Below are 19162 nucleotides of genomic sequence, written 5' to 3'. Positions count from 1 at the left end.
TTCTTGTTTTTTTCTGTAAAAAGTTTAGTATATGCATGCATACCATATTAAAAAGAATAAGAATGTATGCGTTTGACAAAGATTAATCAACTTATAACAAATTACAAATTAATATGGATGTTAGTGTGGATATGTTTGAGGGGCACAATTTTGTTCATGTTTGAAGCTTAATAACTCCTGTGATTTTTGTCGAAAATTTCAGAAATTTTGCAGGAAGGTTTGTTTGTTAGGAGAATTGATACAATTAAATTTTGGTAATTAAAAATCGAAAGGATGGAGAGATAAAGGGGATTGTGTTTATCTTCGATATAGTAGGACTTAATAGTGATTTTACTCTTTATTACCATTTACAAATTTTTATAAAACCCATTCCTCTCCTTAAAATTAATGTTTTTGCCATTTGCTAACAGTTAAAATATAAAAAGTTTAAAAATAAAATATCATAACAGATGGTGCCACAAAATTTGCCTGGAATGTTATGCAACTCGTTTCTGGATTTTTAAAATTTTGTTTTATATTTCGCATGACCATTCTGATACACTTTTGTGAAGCCTGTGCTCTTCGTGTTTTACTATTTAATTTTTTAAGATATGCGATGAGTTGCTAAAAAAGTATATAACAAATATACTTTTTTAGCAACTCATCGCTGGTTTAAATATTCATACTATTACTCTATTGTTATATGACATCTTTATACAGTAGACCCCCTATAACACGGGTTCCTATAGTTTGGATTCCTATATCACTGAGAAAAAATTGCGACAGTATTCGTACAAACATGCTAAAAAAACTCCTATAATTCGGTAAAACGTCATCGCCGACTCGTGTCGCGACAGGATTGCACAAACCGTTGAGTTTAAACGAGCAGCGAACGTACTAACAACCATTTATTATTTAACGTCCATAAAAATTATATTTATATTAATGATGTCTTCAAAGTTCAGCAAAGTTTTCGCAAAAAATAATTTATTAAGAAGCACGTGAGCGCCATTCGATGACAATCTCCACGACGAAAACAAGCTTAAACAACGACGTAGTCGAACGGTGCACACTCGGTAAATAATCCTACAATTTTTTGTTTATAGCATAGTTTATATGGATTATTCCGAAAAAAATTATACGTATTTTGGAAATGTTGAGTCGAATTAGTCTAGAATCGATTAATTTTATGGAAGGAAACCTTTCAAACAGCCGTAGTTCGTAAACTGCATACGTGCCGGGCTGTGATTGATTGGACTCGTAAAAGCTGGATTCATAAAACTCGGAACGTATCTACCGTGTTATAGGGGTATCGACTGTATTCTCGCTCCACGTATTTTCATATTATATACATTAGTTTATTTATGTATATATATATATACATATACATATATATATATATGTATATATATATATATATATATATATCTTTTACTTATTAAAATTGATTTATTTATTGTGTAAATTCATTGTTTATATGTACTGTATATTCCACTGTAATTATAGAAGTTTATTGTTAAGTTATTGTAGATTCCATATTGATTTGAGTACAAATATTTTTATATGTGATGAAATTATATCAGCTAAAATTAAAGAAGTGTAAATTTATTTTAGACAATATTTGACATTTTTTTAATCGCCTACTTTTTAATGTCAATAAAATAGAAATATGTACTGACCTAAATTGCAAGTTTATAGTAAATTATAAATATTGTATATCCGTATATTGAGCGAATATAAAATTGCTACATGCTTTTATAAATTTATGAAAAAATTTAGAAAATCAAATATTTTCCGTTTGAATCAAAATCAAAGCAATGACACGAAGTGTGCTCTTTTTACAATTTAAGCAGGATTAATTTATTATATACAGTATATGTATGACTGTCTCTAGAAAGTGTTCGACTGAATATCCAATTTTTATCTTTATTTTCATCTTATATTCATCAAGTCCGATGTCCGAGTAAATAAAACTGCTGAGCACTACTAGCTGGTCACGGGTTCACGCTGGTCCAGTGTTTTTTCATCTTTTAAACACGTAAATATGGACTATTTTTCTATAAAACAAACCTTCTGGTAGGCCTTTGTGAGTATTAATGAGTATTAAGAGGGCCTTTCATGAAATCCATGTCGAGTTCAGCCAGTCCCAAAATGTGGGCACCGGTGGTAAGAGAGGGGGCAAGACGTATACGGGATAAACTATACACGAAAACTTTCCGAAGGTCTCCAGCATGGATTCGATTCCGGCTTCCCCGGAACGGTAGTTCATATAAAAGTTTTTGTCCACTTTCCTTTAATGTTTACATTTTGTCGATTTAAAATTTATCATATTACTATTTTTTAAATATTTTTCTAAATTCTTTATTGAAAAATATATTAAATACACATAACTCTCGTATAACGCGGTAGTTAGGTTTCAAAATGTCGCGTTATGACAGATCTACATATAAATAGCGTGATTACGTTCCAAAACGAATTTTTAAAATAGGCCTATGAATTGTCTCTTTTGTATTAAAGAAAACAGTTTTATTTAATCGAAAATATTTCATTGACAAAACATGAATTACAAAAAATAATAAACTTCGTAAAATAATTCTATTAACAAGACATGTTACTTTGATAACTCACTATTAATATGACATTACTTTAACTAACTTATTTAGGTTTATTATGAACTAAATACTATTTTTACCAACTAAACTGAAAAATGTAGCAACGAGTTAATGAACTTTTCCGGCAACGTGGCACCATCTATTATGATATTTCATTATTAGAAGCTTTTTATATTTTAACTGTTTAATGGCAAGAAGCTAATTTTTGAGGATAGATATGGGTTTTATAAAAATTTGTAAATGCTAATACTGATCCTATTGGAGATGCACACTACCCATTCATCTCCCTACCTCTTTACATTTGCGGCCGGATGGCCGAGCGGTCAAGGTGGCAGCCCACCGCTCTGGGGGAACCGGGCTCGAATCCGAACGGGTCAAAAAAATCCCAAGAATTTTCGGGGGTGGTCCGTTCAGATATGTCGGGCCCCGTCCCTCACCACCCGGCAGCTCCTTTGTGGGCCTGGCCGAACCCACAATGGGCTTGCAAAAAGAGGCCCTCTTAGTGCCCACAGGGCGAAAAGAGTAAAAAAAAAAAATCTCTTTACATTTAACTATCAAAATTTAATAGCACCAATATAAGCATATAAGCAAACCTTCCTGCTAAATTTCAGAAATTTTTCGACAAAACGTACAGGCTTTATAACGCTTCAAACAGAGTGAACGAAATTGTGCTCCCCACACACTATAAATCCATACATATAGAAATTACCCGCGATTTTATTATTATTATTATTATACGCATTTCTGAACGTTTCAAGGTGTCCTGAATCCAAAAATGTAATTTTGAGAGATCAATTTTGACCGATTGCCATACTTTTCCTCTTTTAAATATAAAAGCCAGAAAAGTAAAATGAAAATATATTACAATTTATGTAGCAATCAGCTTACACACAAAGATCCAAAGGAAATTTCTATTCAAATTAGAATTCTTCAAATCAGAAGAAAAGAAAATATCCTGAAAATTGAAATTTGCATTGTTCAAGATTACACACTTGTTAGTAAAGAATAGTTTTTATATTTTGTAACAAGATTGTTAAGAAAAATACCCGAAAGAAAATTACTTGTGTAATATAAATAGATTTCACATCGAAATCACGCAGTATAAGTACCCGTTATACAAGGGTTACATATATTTAACTTAATGTATTGTTTAGCAAATGGGTAAACAATTAGTATATATATTATTTTTCATTTTTATATTATATAATCATACGGAATAAACAATTTAATAAATAGTAAAATTTAAATTGCTTATAACAGTTGATCGCGGGTTCAAGTTTCATCAACGCAATGGCCGAGTGGAATTTTTAGGGTTTTGTTCACATGTCTAACACGTGAATAAACCCCGAACTTTTCGTTTTTTGCTTTCCCGAATAACATCCGAGATAGTAAAACGAAAAAGCATAATGATCGATCAATCGATCAAATTGTGACCCCCCAGTTGTTTCTGCATTTCTCGTCATTTTGAGCTCAAGCAGCCAAAAGTGTAAAAAAACCTTGCAAAATTTTGTGTTCAGTTTATTTTGCATTATGCCGCAATAGTGGATGGATCGAAAGTTTTCAAACTTGGCAGGGTAATCTCATACGCACATTGTTTATCTTTAAACTATTGATAAATGTTGAAAATGTTCTCAGTAAAGTTTTAAACAGTAAATGTAGGAGGACACGTGTCACATCTTGAGTGTGGTCAGACATAATATGAATTTTACTCGTAATTTACATTTTAAACAAAACCTCATCTCTACCATCAAAACATATTTGTATCTTTTCTTTTTTTATAACACAGTAGAACCCCCTCTATAACACGGTAGATACGTTCCGTGTTTTATGAAATTCATGTTTTACGAGTCCTTAAATACATGAGCCAATCACAACCCGGCGTGTATGTTACGGCTGTTTGAAAGGTTTTCTTCCATAAAATTAATCGATTCTAGACTAATTCGACTCAACATTTCCAAAATACGTATAACTTTTTGGGAATAATCCATATAAACTATGCTATAAACAAAAAATTGTAGGATTACTTACCGAGTCTGCACCGTTCGACGACGCCATTGCTTAAGCTTGTTTTCGTCGCGGAGCGGTGCATCGAATGGCGCTCACGTGCTTCCTGATAAATTATTTTTTGCGAAAACTTTGCTGAACTTTGGAGACATCATTAATATAAATATAATTTTTATGGCCGATAAATAATAAATTGTTTTTAGTAGGTCCGCTGCTCGTTTAAACTCAACAATTTGTGCAATATCCGCTATTGGTCTAGATTCGACCAATCCTGTCGCGACACGAGTCGGCAGTGGCGTTTTACCGTATCGTACGAGTCTCTTTTAGCGTGTTTATACGAATACAATCGCAATTTTTTCGCCGTTATATACGAATCCGTATTATATGAATTAGTTTTATATCTAATTATAATGAATATATAATAAGAATAATTATTATTATAATTATAATTACGAGATTTTACACGCAAAAATTTAGTATAATTAAAAACTGTCGAACTACCAGGCTCCACTAATACTGTATTCGATAACCGAAAATGTCGAAAATAGACCTTATTATCTTTGATTTATACTTTCGTAAATCACTATTCGAATGCATTATATCAATGGTTCCCAATTAGTGGTACGCGTACCCCTTGGGGTACGCGCGGCAATCTAAAATTGGTCGATTTAAAATTTAAATGCACGAGATGATAGAATAAAAAAAAATAATGGGTGGACCATCAAAAATTCTGCAATTTACAACACGATGTCGAATGCACAAATTCGTTTATTTATAACTAAATATTTCCGAAATTTCATCAAAAAATGCTTTTGTGACAAAATCTAAATGAAATTCTTACGCAAGAAACAAAAATTATACAATTAACACAATTTGTGTTAATTTTACAATTATCATTATTATCATGTCAGCGAAGGGGCAATGAAATATTTATTACCATTTTGCATAACATTCCTCTGCGTGAGTGGATTTTCGGCCATGACAAACACGAAAACTTAGCATCGTCACCGACTTCGAATCGAAGATGACTCGAGACCGAAGCTGATCAAAAAGCAACCAGATTTTACAAAGTTGTGCAAAGAAAATCGTGCACATTTGTCACGTTCAAATTAAATAATCTTATGTTATTTTCACTATTATTAGAATTGTATTTTAAAGGTAATAAATGTAAAAAAACTTATTCTATTTATCACTAGCTGTCTACCCACGGCTTCACCCGCATTATATCGAATTTTCTCGTGGAAGTAAGATATTTTCTGGCAGTAAAATGTAGCCTATGTCCATCTCCAACGTGTAAGCTATCTCTGTGCCAAATTTTATTAAAACCTGTTCGGCGGTTTAGACGTGAAAAGGTAACAGACAGAAATACAGAATTACCTTCGAATTTATAATATTAGTATGGATTAATATGAATTTCTGCTATAAGGGGTACGAGAGTTTGAGCTCTTTCTTGAAGTGGTACGCAGGAAAAACTAATTGGGAGCCACTGCATTATATAAACTGTTATTTGAAATCACGTAAACATGTTTTTAACTTTTAAATCTGAACAAAAACATATTGACATATACCTTAATTTATGTTAGAAAACTCGGGAATTTGTTTAAATTATAAATTTAAAATAATCGAATTAAGAATAGATTAATTAAGAATAGATTACGTACCAGAAAAAAATTCGAGAAAACACACCAGCTGAATCGTATGGATTACTGCGATTTTCCTCATCCATCGTATGATATTGAAAATTGTCTTACAGTATGTGAATTATTATTACTCATCGCTTTTAAATGCACAACATTGTACAGGTTTAATAAACGTTCTGCAATTTTTCAAGCTGTAATAAACAGTGTAGTAATCATTTGATATTGGAGAACTTCAAGTAGTGTCATTTTTAACAAATACTAGAATGTTAAATGTTTTAAAAATAATTTATGAAATCTATCGAACTACTCTATGGTGACATCTATTGTTAGATATTTACTTTGTCAAATATGAGTGAAATTATGTCTTTTATAAAACGAATTTGAAAATGTTCGTAAATGGATATATAATGAAAGAAGAAACGGTATTAAAAAAACTATAGATATTGAGTACTTTTTTATGTTTCTTAGGAGTTCTTGATTTTCCACTTGTAACATTGCTACGTTTTTTAAAAGGATATCTTTTATATGAACATTTATTTCTGTATGCTGTGTTTTTCTGTGTGGTGTCAAACTATACAAACAGGAAAATGTTTTATCGCATATGTCACAAATTTCATTGTACAGTGGGACCTTGTACTTTGAACGACTCAGAGTTCGAACGGCCTCCTGGAATGAATTAAATTCGAACTACGAAGCACTGCTGTAATAACATTTTCCCCTTAAAACCGGGTCGTTTTCTCCTATGGACTTGTTGAGGAGAAACAATAAGAGATACAAGTCGTATGGACTTGTTTCTTCTATTGTTTTTCCTCCGACTTGTTGAGCCTTTCTTAAATGAACGTATAGGATTCTTTTTTTTTTTGTAAACTGGAGCTTTTAATCCAAACACAACACGATCACTTGTCATGACAATTGTAGCAAAGTTTGGCTACAGGCAATACAGTAGGTTGCGACTAGACTATTCTCAAAATACAGCCTTTGTATAATCCTTAAGCTTAGTATACATTAGTCAAGTAAACGATAGAACAGAGGCGAATCAAGAAAAGCATAAATATTCTTCATATATGTGTGATTGCAACCTGTATATATACATTCCATTTCTTTTAAATTAGAGACTTTCCTTATTAATACTTTAAATATTTAAATAAATAAAGTATTGTCATATTTTGAATTTCACTATGTGCCTGTTTTCTTTTTCTTGAGATAAACAAATTTGTTTTTATATATTTTGATTTGGTTAAATATTTTTTACACCGTTAACTTTTATTGAATTTTTATTAAATATATAGATGACTTCATCTAAATGTTTTAAAAACACTTGGATGAAGTCATACATCACTTCATTCCGCTACGTAAGAATGATGTTTTCAAATATCATCACAACTCGAGATTTCTATTTTCGTTTATAGCAGAAATGTTATATTGGATATCAGCATTGCACTTGTATTGCTAATTGCATTTATATTGTTAGAAATATAATTATATTTAAAAGAATTTGTTATGCAGCTGTGCTCTTTGTAAAATAAAGATGTGAAAACTATGTATTATATAAACAATTGTAAACCTAAAAATTAGTTTAAAGTATTCAAGTGTACATTTTGTTATTATAAATAATCCCGTTATGTTCCAACTGTTTTATGATAATCTTATAATTTCAGTATGAAATGTTTTAGGGAAGATCACTTAACTTCAACTTTCATAACATCATCAATACACCAACATTTAAAATTCTGCAATCCCATGCCATTTGTTTTATTCACAATATGTTTTGTTGAGTTGACGATTGACGTTACCAATTATTCATGGATCATATATGGCTGTATATTTTCACTGATTTTATTGATATATCTGATTCTACAAATTTCATTAATTGCAATTTTTGGCTAATATAATAATAGATTATTTTTATCACACCATCAATATTTTCGGGACTAACCAGTGGACGAGTGGATAAAACCACTGAACGCTAGTTCGCGCCTCACCAAGGGGATGGTCACTGGACTTCTCTGGGATTTATTCACGTTTTTATCCTAAACCTTCCCTATAATAATAAGTCTATTGTTCAGGTGGATTTGCATAAATATTTTCAAAATATTGTCCAGAATTATTAATATTGATAAATTCTGTAAACAAGCCAGCTATTTAAAAGTACACGTAACATCATGGATGACAATACATTATAAAAAGCGATTGCGCCGTCTAACGAAAAGGCGTCCTATATGACGCAGCATTACTTTTCACATATTTAAGATTAATTTTAAAATATTTTGATCTTGAACAAGGAATTTATCTATAATTATCAATGAGTATAGATGAATTTCATGTGCGTGCTGTGAATGCCACGTGTAAGAATCTGAATATTGAATTGGTATTTTTAAAAGATTTTAAATCAATATAATATTTCGATATTAAATTCGAAACTTTTATTTTATAAAAAAGTCGAGGAGAACAAGGAACAAACGTTTCCTTTCCGGAGAGAGATCATTATCCCTCCTGACTAAATATCTGACTAAATAAGACTCATCTTGACATCCCGTCAGATGGTCAAAATACTTAATTCTCATTGGAAGAGAATATTTGTATAAAAAGAGTTTACATGCCAAACTCTAGGTGCATAAGTTTAAATTAGTCGTCATATCTTAATTTTTTACCCGATCTCCTCTGGTTCCCAACTTCCGCCTCCCAAAGACATACGTATAACTGAGATATTATACTAATATATTTATTGCAAACTCTCAATATATAGCAATAACATTATAGTCAGATAAGTCAATGCCCTTTTGGTTACTTTATACAGGGTGTGGCATAAAGGTAAATAATCCGTTAACTGCGGATAGGGGACGTCATGACTGTTCAGACAATTAAGCATTGTTTAGTAAAAGTGTCATAGTTTTCGAGTTATTGGACATTTTTTTTTTTTTTTTGGAAAATGGACTTTCTCATTCACATTTTTCAATGTCATGGTCATAAATCAAGGATTTTTTCCAGTCTGTTTTTGAATACTAATCTTGGATAATGTTCTATCAAACGTAAACTGCTATTACATTACATTAGTGTCATAAACTTGGTGTTTTTTAGAACAAAAAATAATTCAAAATTTTTGTTTCGTGTTTTTTCGGTTTTTAGGTGTAAAAGAGTACTGTAATTATTAGTTAGGCAAATTATTAGTTAATTTGTCACTCAGGTTACAATACCTTTTTTACACCGAAAGAAACGAAACAAAAATTTTGAATTATTTTTGTTCTAAAAGAAACCAAGTCTATGACACTACCAGTAAAATGACAGTTTACGTTTGATAGAACATGTATCCAAGATTAGTATTCAAAAACAGACTGGGAAAAATCCTTGATTTGTGACTATGACATTGAAAAATGTTTACGAGGGAGTCCATTTTCCAAAAAAAAAACTAGAAAATGTCCAATAACTCGAAAACTATGACACTTTTACTAAACAATGTTTAATTTTCTGAACAGTCATGATGTCCCCTATCCGCAGGTAACGGAATAATTATCCACGCTTTATGCCACACCCTGTATATCCATTTGTATTTTGAATTTTATTTGTTTATTAAATATACTTTTGTTTGTTAAAATGGAAGTGAATGCTCATATTAGTTAAATATCGGTCACCCTATCCTACCCACTCAATAATTAGTCCTCCAATAGCCATCCAGTGACAGTGTGAGCAGGTTTCACTAACCTGTAGTCGATAATCGTTCGATAACTCAAATATATCGAACCCGATTTCTCACATATGTATACAAATTTATAAGAACCAACGTTATCTTACAATGGATTTTATATACTCTGCCGCAAATACGTTTGCGAGAATAATTGGTGTAGTGATATTGTGTCGGTGTATGCCTGTGACATATGACGGGGCACCATAAGGTATGTGACATGTGGCATTAACCACATGTCATATGCCTCATGGTGGCTATGATAATATTTTAGTGCCTACAGCAACATTCCCAACCTTTTTCGGGTGGCGACCCCTTTTTATAAAAGCCAAGTTACCCGCGACCCCGATACAATTGAAAAAAGCATTTTTAATAAGGTAAATAAAAAAACAACGAAATTAGCTTTTTAGTATAATTTTAATTTAAATTATGTTTAATAATTAATTTAATGCGATGGTTTAAATTTCATGTCATTAATTAACCAGCCTCAAAATTCGCGGGTGAGTTTTTGTTAACGCCAACCTCATGTCATTCTCAACATTTAATTTATTTATTTCTTTTGTTTTTAAACGAAGAAGAGTTGAAATTTACTCTCGCAGAGATATGTAGACACAAATGGAACTAAAACTCGAAAGGCAAGCATCCTCATATTTGGGTATGAATGATACATACCACAACAGAATTTTGTGAGCAATTTTTCATTAAATAAGATATGTGCTGAGGAATCATATCGCAAATCCAAGAATTCATCTTGTAATTCATCGGGAATGCTGGCTACATCAAGGAAAGTAGAGAATGGATTTTGTATCAATGTAGTTTCTTCTTCTTTCAGCTCAGGGAAGTAACGCTGGAGTTCGTTTTCAAGGGATTCGAGATGCCCAGTAATCTCCTTTTTCAAATTTTCATTTATTTCACCTTCAGATTCATCAACCACACTGCAGAGTTTCTAAAACATGGCAATGTTTCCAAGATTTATTTTTCTTCGCCAGTTTTGCAGCTTGGATAAAAATGCCCCGAGATTATCGTGAAATGCGATAATATTCGTTTACTTTTCCTGAAGTTTCAGGTTTAGCCTACTTTGCTGTTCTAATATATCTTCTAGATATGCTACTCTTTTCAACCAAGCTTTGTCCTTAAAGTATACCAAAAGGTCATGTTTTCCTTGCACTTCCAGGAACAATTTGATTTCATCTTTCAATTCAAAGACGCAATTCACAACATTTCCTTTCTACAACCAGTGTACTGCAGTGTAGAAAAGAAAAACCTCGTGATCAGAATTCATGTCTTTGCACAGTTCTTTGAACAGATTGGTGTTAAGAGCTCCAGATTTGATGTAATTTGCAATTTTTATCAGCAAATCAAGTACTTCTTGCAGAGGAGTTGGAAGAGTCTTACTGGCAAGGGCATACCTGCGAATCATGCAGTAGATTTCCTTTACTTGGGGAGCTAGTTCTTTTACTTTTTCTGAAAGCCCGATTTTGATTCAAGGATAGATGGTGCACCATCCGTAGAAACCCCACAGACGTTTTTCCTCTTTAATCCTCCAGTCTCAAAAAACGTATTTATCTTCTCCATATCTTCACTTTTTGTAGTAGTTTCAAGTCCACTACAAAATAGGAACTCTTCTTTAATATCATCTGAATGAATATATTTCACGAAGACAAGCAACTGAGAACACGAGCTTACGTCTGTTGATTCATTAACTTGAAAAGAAAACAATGGTGAAACCTTTATTTCATTCAATATCTGCTCTTTAACGTCTACGGACATGTCTGATATACGCCGCTGAATAGTATTACTAGACAGAGATATTCGTTGCATCTTTACTTCATTGGAATCCCTAAGAATTAATTTCACCATCTCAACATGCAGGGTTTGATAAACTTTTCTCCAATTGTGTGAGGTTTTTTTTTGTTTGGCAATTTCCAATGCGACTTCATATAATGCTTGCACTAATGCTGTGCTCTCTTGCTGAAAACTTCCTGTTCGATCAAGTCACTGACGTTTGCAATTAGTTTCATGCAGACGAAAGAACTCCAAATCTTTTAGTGCGTTCTGAATGCTTCGTCTCTAAGTGACGTTTGAGTTTTGAAGGTTTCATAGACTCATGATTGAGAACAACTTTGCACAGTACGCATTGTGGCATCTCTATTACATTGCTAGTCTAGTTAGTAATGCCGAATTTCAGATATTCTTCTGAATATTTACGTTTTTTTTCCATTGCTGGGAAAAGAATAAACGAAATTTCTGAATACTTTTACGCCATGTAAGTAATAATATAAAAAACTAAATTAAATGTGAAAATAATAATCACCACTGTCTGTTTAGTCACAAATAATCCACAACGTCACGATGCTTCCTTTACGAAGTATTCAATAAGACTGAAAATATTCTGAAAGACTAATAATAAAGGCAAGGATTATACATAAAACATATTTTAAATACTAAATATAAAACAACTTATTAAAAAATAATTAAAAGTAAATAAAATCAATTCGAGAAATCGCCGTCACTTTCATCGTTTAAATTAAAAATGATTCATTATTTAATTCTATCATATTGTCTAACCGCCACATATTAATTTCAACCTTGTCTTTAACATGTTCAACGCATTTTTTCCATATTTCTGGCATTATTGTTCCCATAGCCTCATAAAATAATTTATACATTTCTGAAAATTTAAAGTTAGTATTTCTAGTTGCTACATACCCTTTGCACATGCCAACTGAACCTCCCAAACAACAAACCAATACTGCCCTGTTGATTAGTATGCATCAGTGCATCTGGTAAAGTGAGCGACCAATTACAAAGAACACATAAACAGTCACTCGTTGAATATTGTTTTAGAGCGCTGACTGTTGAAAATAAATAGACTATAGCTATGTATGTACAGTACATATGTTGTTTGAGTAAATTCGTTCGGTGGTCATCTGGACGTTTTATTGCTTACCTTCTCAGAAATTCTCGGTTCATTTTCGAATGAATCGCCTCAAACAATAGAGGCATTTCACCATTACTCTCAAACTCTCAATACATGTTTCAACTAACTGTGACAGAATAGCGTATCTAGATTACACTTATTTTAATTTTTAAAAAAATATATGAAATTATTTAAATTTCAACACACCATTAAAAATAAAAATTGTATTATAGTGAATATATTTTTCTAGTTTACTGTATAAGTTGGGGTCGCCAACTTATACAGTAAACTAAAAAAATAATAAAAAATGAAATCTTGCATCGTTTTGAAAGGATATTTTTGTATTTAAATAGTTTTGTGCGTTTTCGTCCAGAGACCGATTCAGTAGAGAGCGCTAGAAATTCTCGTTTCTTCAAAATGGTGGATAAACTTTTTGGTGAGGCAGTATCTTTCATTTTATGGCCACTATCAACTTCGTGCAACATGCAAACTTCTCTCTATTAAAGAAGTAAACTTTTTTTTTTACTTTTTTTTTCGTAAAAGGTGAAATGCAACTTAGCCATACATTTGAATATACAAGAATTTGCTCTGTACCGGAACGAACAGCTTTTAAAAGCTGTGCGAAATTCTTTTGTATGTTGTATCATTATTAATTATGTCAGTAGGCTAGATAAAATGAATGGAAATATCACCTCGAGATAAGGATTAGATATTAAATTAAATGATTTTTTTATATATATAGAAATAAAAATGAATGTGATTCTGTAATAAAAGCAATGATCTAACCTGATTAATTTTCTTATGAAAATAACTAGAGATTAAATGCATATATGGAAACAGGCAGAATGACGGTTAAATGAGTATGAGTTCTTTATGTCTATATTGTAATAAAAACTTTTATAAATCTGGAATTACAAGAGTTATGTTGATCTTTGTTTAGTCTATTACAGGTCTTTTACATGGCGTCCAGTAAGGAAGATGAAATTCGTTATTTTGATTGTGGGGACTTTTATTTAGAGTAAAGTTGCCTGCAATTTCACACTGACTACTAGTCAACACCACCAAAACGAATTTCTCCCTCCGTACTCAGCACCATGTGAAACAATAAACAAATATCAACATAACTTCTATGGTTCCGTACCAGTGGGACACTATATATGGGACATAGTGTCATTCTAAGTTATATTAAACCAGAAATAAAAGATAATATTTTTAACTATATTAACTTGTTTATCTTTATCTTGTAGATAACATTCGCTGTAAAATAGAAAACAAATTACGAAAAAAGTTTTATCAGTTTTGAACGATAAACTCGTCGTATACACAACTCGACATGGATGAAAGTATGTTAGTGTATTTGATATAATCTATATAATTTTAATTAATTCTCAAATAATATATATACATTTTACAGAAAATCCGTTACTTCAAAACAAAAAAACAGTTTTAGAAAGGGTAAGTAAATACAAATTCTTCAGGAAAATAATCTGTCATACGTGTTTTATTTGATCTGTATACAGTATCCATTTTATTTATTAAGATAAAAAATAAAACTGTTATACTTATAAGAAAATAATAACTTACTTTCTTTATTTTAGATTATTATTTTTATTTTTTATATCATATAATTGTATAAAATATAGTTACATATTTACTGACAGATAATCATAACAGTAGTTACGTTTTATAGACTCTGTATGACTGTAGCATTATTTTATTTTTACACCAAAATGGAATTAACATGAAATTTAACGAAATATATTTTTTTTTCAGGAAAAAATTTCTTATCCGAAAGCCATTTTCTTTATTCTGATACTATTATTTGGAGAATCGTTGTTCTTTTCTAGTTTACAAAGTAAGTTGCTCTTTTATTACACAAATTATTTAAATTTTGTATAATAGAAGTGTAATATATACGACGTGAAATTCATTTAATAATTTTTAGTGAGTTAACGATAAGTATTCAATAATTTTATTGGTTTAAAAATATAGTATATGCATTTACTGCATTCCACAGACAAACGAATTAAATTATATCACAATATTCATTAATTTTTGAAATAAAACCAATTTAGTAATAATTTTATTTTTATTAAGATTCTATAATGGATTTAAATACATTCATGTTCAAAATCTTCAATTGTCTTTAAGAGATTTTGAGAGGTTGTTCATACGCTCGTATATAGGAATTAAACTGTTTGTAAAATACTTAATAAATAAATATTTAATTTATTAATATTAATTTTGTCAAATTTTCTTTAAGATTTTGTAGATTTTTGCATAATTTTTGTAAAGTGCTATTAAAAGTAAACGAGGATAAAAGTAAAAGAGGATAAAACAAACTTGTCCTCATATTGTTATTGTAATTAACAGTATGTGAGCCATAGAGAATAAATATACTTATGCAAGTCATTAAAGATCACAGGCAATACTTAAACAGCCAGGGCTTTATAACACGTGTAAGTAAAAATTATTATGTAATCTATCGATAGTGGTGCCGCGAAGCTAGGTCATATATATACATAACATTATGTTAAATTTTCAGTAAATTAATTTACTATTAAGTATAGTAATTTAGTAATATAGTCCGTGAAACTGCAAATGCACAGAGTTTGATTATCATAAAACACAAAAAAACAAATTTCTGGATCATACGGAATTTCGATTATTAGTTCTATCAAGTTAGAATAATTGAAATCCACTGTATTTTCAATTGGCAATGTATAAATAACTACATCTATGAAATATATCAATTTTCACGAAAAAATTACAACTTATTTACAAAACCATGATTCATTTACGAACTGAATATTCTAAATAAACGGATTAAATTCAATTGAAAGGATAACAACACAATACTTGGGCGATCTGTCAAGAGGGAAATGCTTACAAGCAGGACCTTTTACGACAAATTAGTTTAGATGTAAGATACGTGAAAATCCGAAAAATATCACTCGACTAGCCTATTGGTGTGGTGCTAATCCACGACCAGCAAGAGTTCAGATGGTTTTATCCACTCGGCCACTTGTGGGCGTGTAAACATAAAATTATTGTTGAACCATACGAAATTTTCATTCCTGTGCACCCGCTATAACATTTTGCATATTATTTTCCTGTTATTAGTCACTGTAGTTTCTTCAAACATTATAGAACAGGCAAAGCACAATAACATTTAGAAAGAAGCAAAAATATAAAATTAATGTAAAAAGTAATTAGTAATAATTATTCTTTTCAGATACTTTTATTTTATATTTCACTGAAGAACTTTTATACAGCGATAACACAGGAACTAATATATATCATGGATTCACTATGACTATCTATTTTTTCTGCTTAGTTGGTGCAATAGTGGCTGACAGTGTTTTAGGAAAATTCAGGTAAAAATAATAAATAGAATTTAAGTTATTTATTTAAAATTCTATTTCTAAAATATTTTAATTTTTGTTGGGCGTATAAGATATGATAATATATTTGTTTTTAGAACATTACTATATTCAAGCATTTTAACTGTAATTGGATGCGTAATCATTTCCTTGTCTTCTGTGCCAAATTTTCTTCCAATGAGGCAAGTTTTCAAAGAGAGTTATTTTTATAATTAAAACGTGAAATAATTTATTCAGAAAAATCAATTGTTTCATTATAACCTTCAGTTTATATATAAAACAAAATATAATTTGAGCATTTTGAATTAATATTAAATTGTAAAGTGTAAATTTAATTGAGAAACATTAAAGACGCTTAGTATTTTTTAGATCTATAACCATGGTTAGTTTAGTTGTGATAGTCATTGGAATAGGAGGAACAAAACCCTGTCTATCATCTTTCGGAGGAGATCAATTTAAACCCAATCAGGTAAAATTGTTAATTGTAAATTATATTAAGTAAATATAATGTTTGCAAAAACAGTGGTTCGTATTATTAGATCAGTATCAACAGATATTTTATTACATCTTACGTGCGTGGAATTATAACCAATATGTGTTTCACAAGACAATTATATTTATAGTATAAAATCTGATATGAAACTAATATTATTCGTTTTAAATTTTCATGAATTTTGGCAAATTGTTTTTTTAGCAAGAGTGTAACAACAGTAGGATTTAAATAAATATGCAGTTTAGAATACACCATAAAAACGAAAACTCATATAAACTTGAATGGAACTAACGGCTTTGAAATTTCTATAGGGTTCGTATGTTTAGATTACATGTAACCGTGCACCAAGATTACCTATAATATCATTAAGTATACTTACATACACGTATAAATACATATTTACTGTACTGTACTTTACATAATAAAGTTTGGTGGCAATTAGAAATTATCAAGTTGTGGCTGCCTCGTCACAGTTGTCTGGGCAATGTCAGATGCTTACTCTATTATTCCATAGTACATATCGTTTGGTTCGTCAAAGTTAAGGATATGTTTTATCATAGAGTCCAGATTAATAAATGAATCTATCATGTTGTATATTTTTAATATCTTAGCAAACCATAACATTGCTATCAATATATGCTACTAAATACAACAACCCGATTCACGCTCGACCCATTCTGATTTTGAAGATAGCGTCTAGTCTTGAACTAAGGTCTGTAAAATATTAGATCTGATTATTAATGATTTCGCGTATCACCCTACTCATCTCCACACGCATTCTCCCTAATGGATTTTATGCTTAAGCTAGTATATTAAAAGAGGAAATTGTCATACGCGATTGATAAGTGATAGAAAATCATTATTAAAGAGTGTTTTCAAAACGTATTAATTGAATTGACCTGTAAAATAACTTCATTCTTTAGGTTGTAGCAGAATTCTGCATTTTGTAAAACCACAAATAATGATTGAACAGTTAGAAAGGCAATGCCTTAGGCATTACTTATGTAATATCCCGTTCGCACCGAGCATTTCGATCTAGATAGTGACCGAGGTCGGCGACTATGCCGTGATGAAACCTCTCTCGACCGTTTCCATCTCGACTGAAACGAAATTTAATCGCGATTCATTCAAGAGAATTCTTGTAACTAGATCCGGTCATAAGAGATATCCCACAATCCCACGTGCGCGAGAAAATACAAGATGGCTGCGGAACACGTGTCGGGCTATCGACAGAAATATAAAAAAGACATCTGTCTATTATTAGATATATGGCAAGAAAAAATATTTACTTCTAATCAAAACTTCCATTCTGTTTGTTGTTGTTCGTGACTTATCGCGTAGTTATGTCAGTTTTATCATCGCGTGTAATAGCCGTGTTCTTCTCAAGTGGAATGCCTGTGCGAACAGCTCGACGTTCGTCTGGTGACAGTTAGAATCCAGATTGTAGGCAAATCGAGATCGAAGTGAGTCGTGGATTGTGTGCGAACGTAGTATAAGAACGAACAATTATTTATTGTGGCACTGTCACAATGATAGGCTGCAATTTTTCGTCACAATGTTCTCAATTATTTTAGTAGTGTCTTGACTCTGTAAATCATATTTTTTTCTGTTAGCAATAAAATCATGATTACTGCGTTCATGGGAAACTTTAAATTGAGATAACGTGACTTACGGTGCAAACCAGAGGTTTGTTCACAGTTAATAAGGATACACTGCCCCGATGCTTTCCATATCTGGTCTCGACTTAACCTATCTGACTCCTTTCTCAAGATTAAGAAAGAACAGACAGCCAGTCGGACGACAGCGGAAATTTATAAATCTACAGTTTTTTAAATTGCAGCCCGACAATATTTCTTACTGAAATAAGTAGCATGTAAGAATTTTCTTTTTGTGTAAGCAATTGTTACTTAATACAGTGCAGTATTTTCTTTCATTTGAAATGTTATTAATACATATGCTGATACGAAATGCACCATTTCCCGTTATTCTTATTTTCTAAGTAATTACTGTCTACCTGATATAGAAACATATCAACATTATGCATGATATTGATGTGACTTCATTCTATACTGTATTTCAAATCAAGGTTTCAGAAAATCAAATTTTTCGTATCTTAAAATACGTTTGGCGACTATCGTTTAAAATATCAAATATAGGCCTATATATAACTATCGATTGATTGTTATTATTATTTTATAAATATTAAAATATATTTAATTTTCAGAAAACTGAATTACAAAGGTACTTCTCCTTTCATGTTATGATCTATAAAACGGGAACGCTAATGTCATCCTTTATAATTCCTATATTAAGAGGTAAAAACATTCATTAAATTATTAAATTTATATATTTTTAAATGAATCATTGGTATAGTATACCAATGATTCATTTAAAAATATATAAATGAATCATTAAAATAAAATATATAAATGTAATATATATATTTTATAAA

General features: G+C 30.8%; 2 protein-coding genes and 1 pseudogene across 2 annotated transcripts in view; 1 reads left to right on the top strand and 2 right to left on the bottom strand.

Annotated features, from left to right (window-relative positions):
- LOC111631208 (multidrug resistance-associated protein 4-like) overlaps nucleotides 1-6381 on the bottom strand; it is a 51210-nt gene extending 44829 nt beyond the window's left edge. Inside the window, exon 1 of the mRNA XM_023375411.1 lies at nucleotides 6257-6381. Within this exon, the coding sequence (XP_023231179.1) occupies nucleotides 6257-6321 (65 nt within the window). The 5' untranslated portion in view covers nucleotides 6322-6381. The remainder of the gene's footprint in view (nucleotides 1-6256) is intronic.
- The window catches only part of LOC111631200 (solute carrier family 15 member 1-like), a 29765-nt gene continuing 16872 nt past the window's right edge, over nucleotides 6270-19162 (top strand). The window contains exons 1-8 of the mRNA XM_023375405.1: nucleotides 6270-6347; nucleotides 14082-14177; nucleotides 14249-14289; nucleotides 14608-14689; nucleotides 16070-16211; nucleotides 16316-16399; nucleotides 16587-16686; nucleotides 18935-19025. Coding sequence (XP_023231173.1) covers nucleotides 14168-14177; nucleotides 14249-14289; nucleotides 14608-14689; nucleotides 16070-16211; nucleotides 16316-16399; nucleotides 16587-16686; nucleotides 18935-19025 — 550 coding nt within the window. The 5' untranslated portion in view covers nucleotides 6270-6347; nucleotides 14082-14167. The remainder of the gene's footprint in view (nucleotides 6348-14081; nucleotides 14178-14248; nucleotides 14290-14607; nucleotides 14690-16069; nucleotides 16212-16315; nucleotides 16400-16586; nucleotides 16687-18934; nucleotides 19026-19162) is intronic.
- Nucleotides 10960-12135, bottom strand: LOC111631207 (annotated as a pseudogene).

Source organism: Centruroides sculpturatus, unplaced genomic scaffold (genome assembly GCF_000671375.1).
Source record: "Centruroides sculpturatus isolate CEXI.00-Female unplaced genomic scaffold, Cexi_2.0 scaffold602, whole genome shotgun sequence".
Taxonomy (NCBI): Eukaryota; Metazoa; Arthropoda; class Arachnida; order Scorpiones; family Buthidae; genus Centruroides; species Centruroides sculpturatus.
The sequence above is the reverse complement of the archived record's forward strand: the minus strand, read 5'-3'. Positions and strand labels throughout refer to the sequence as shown.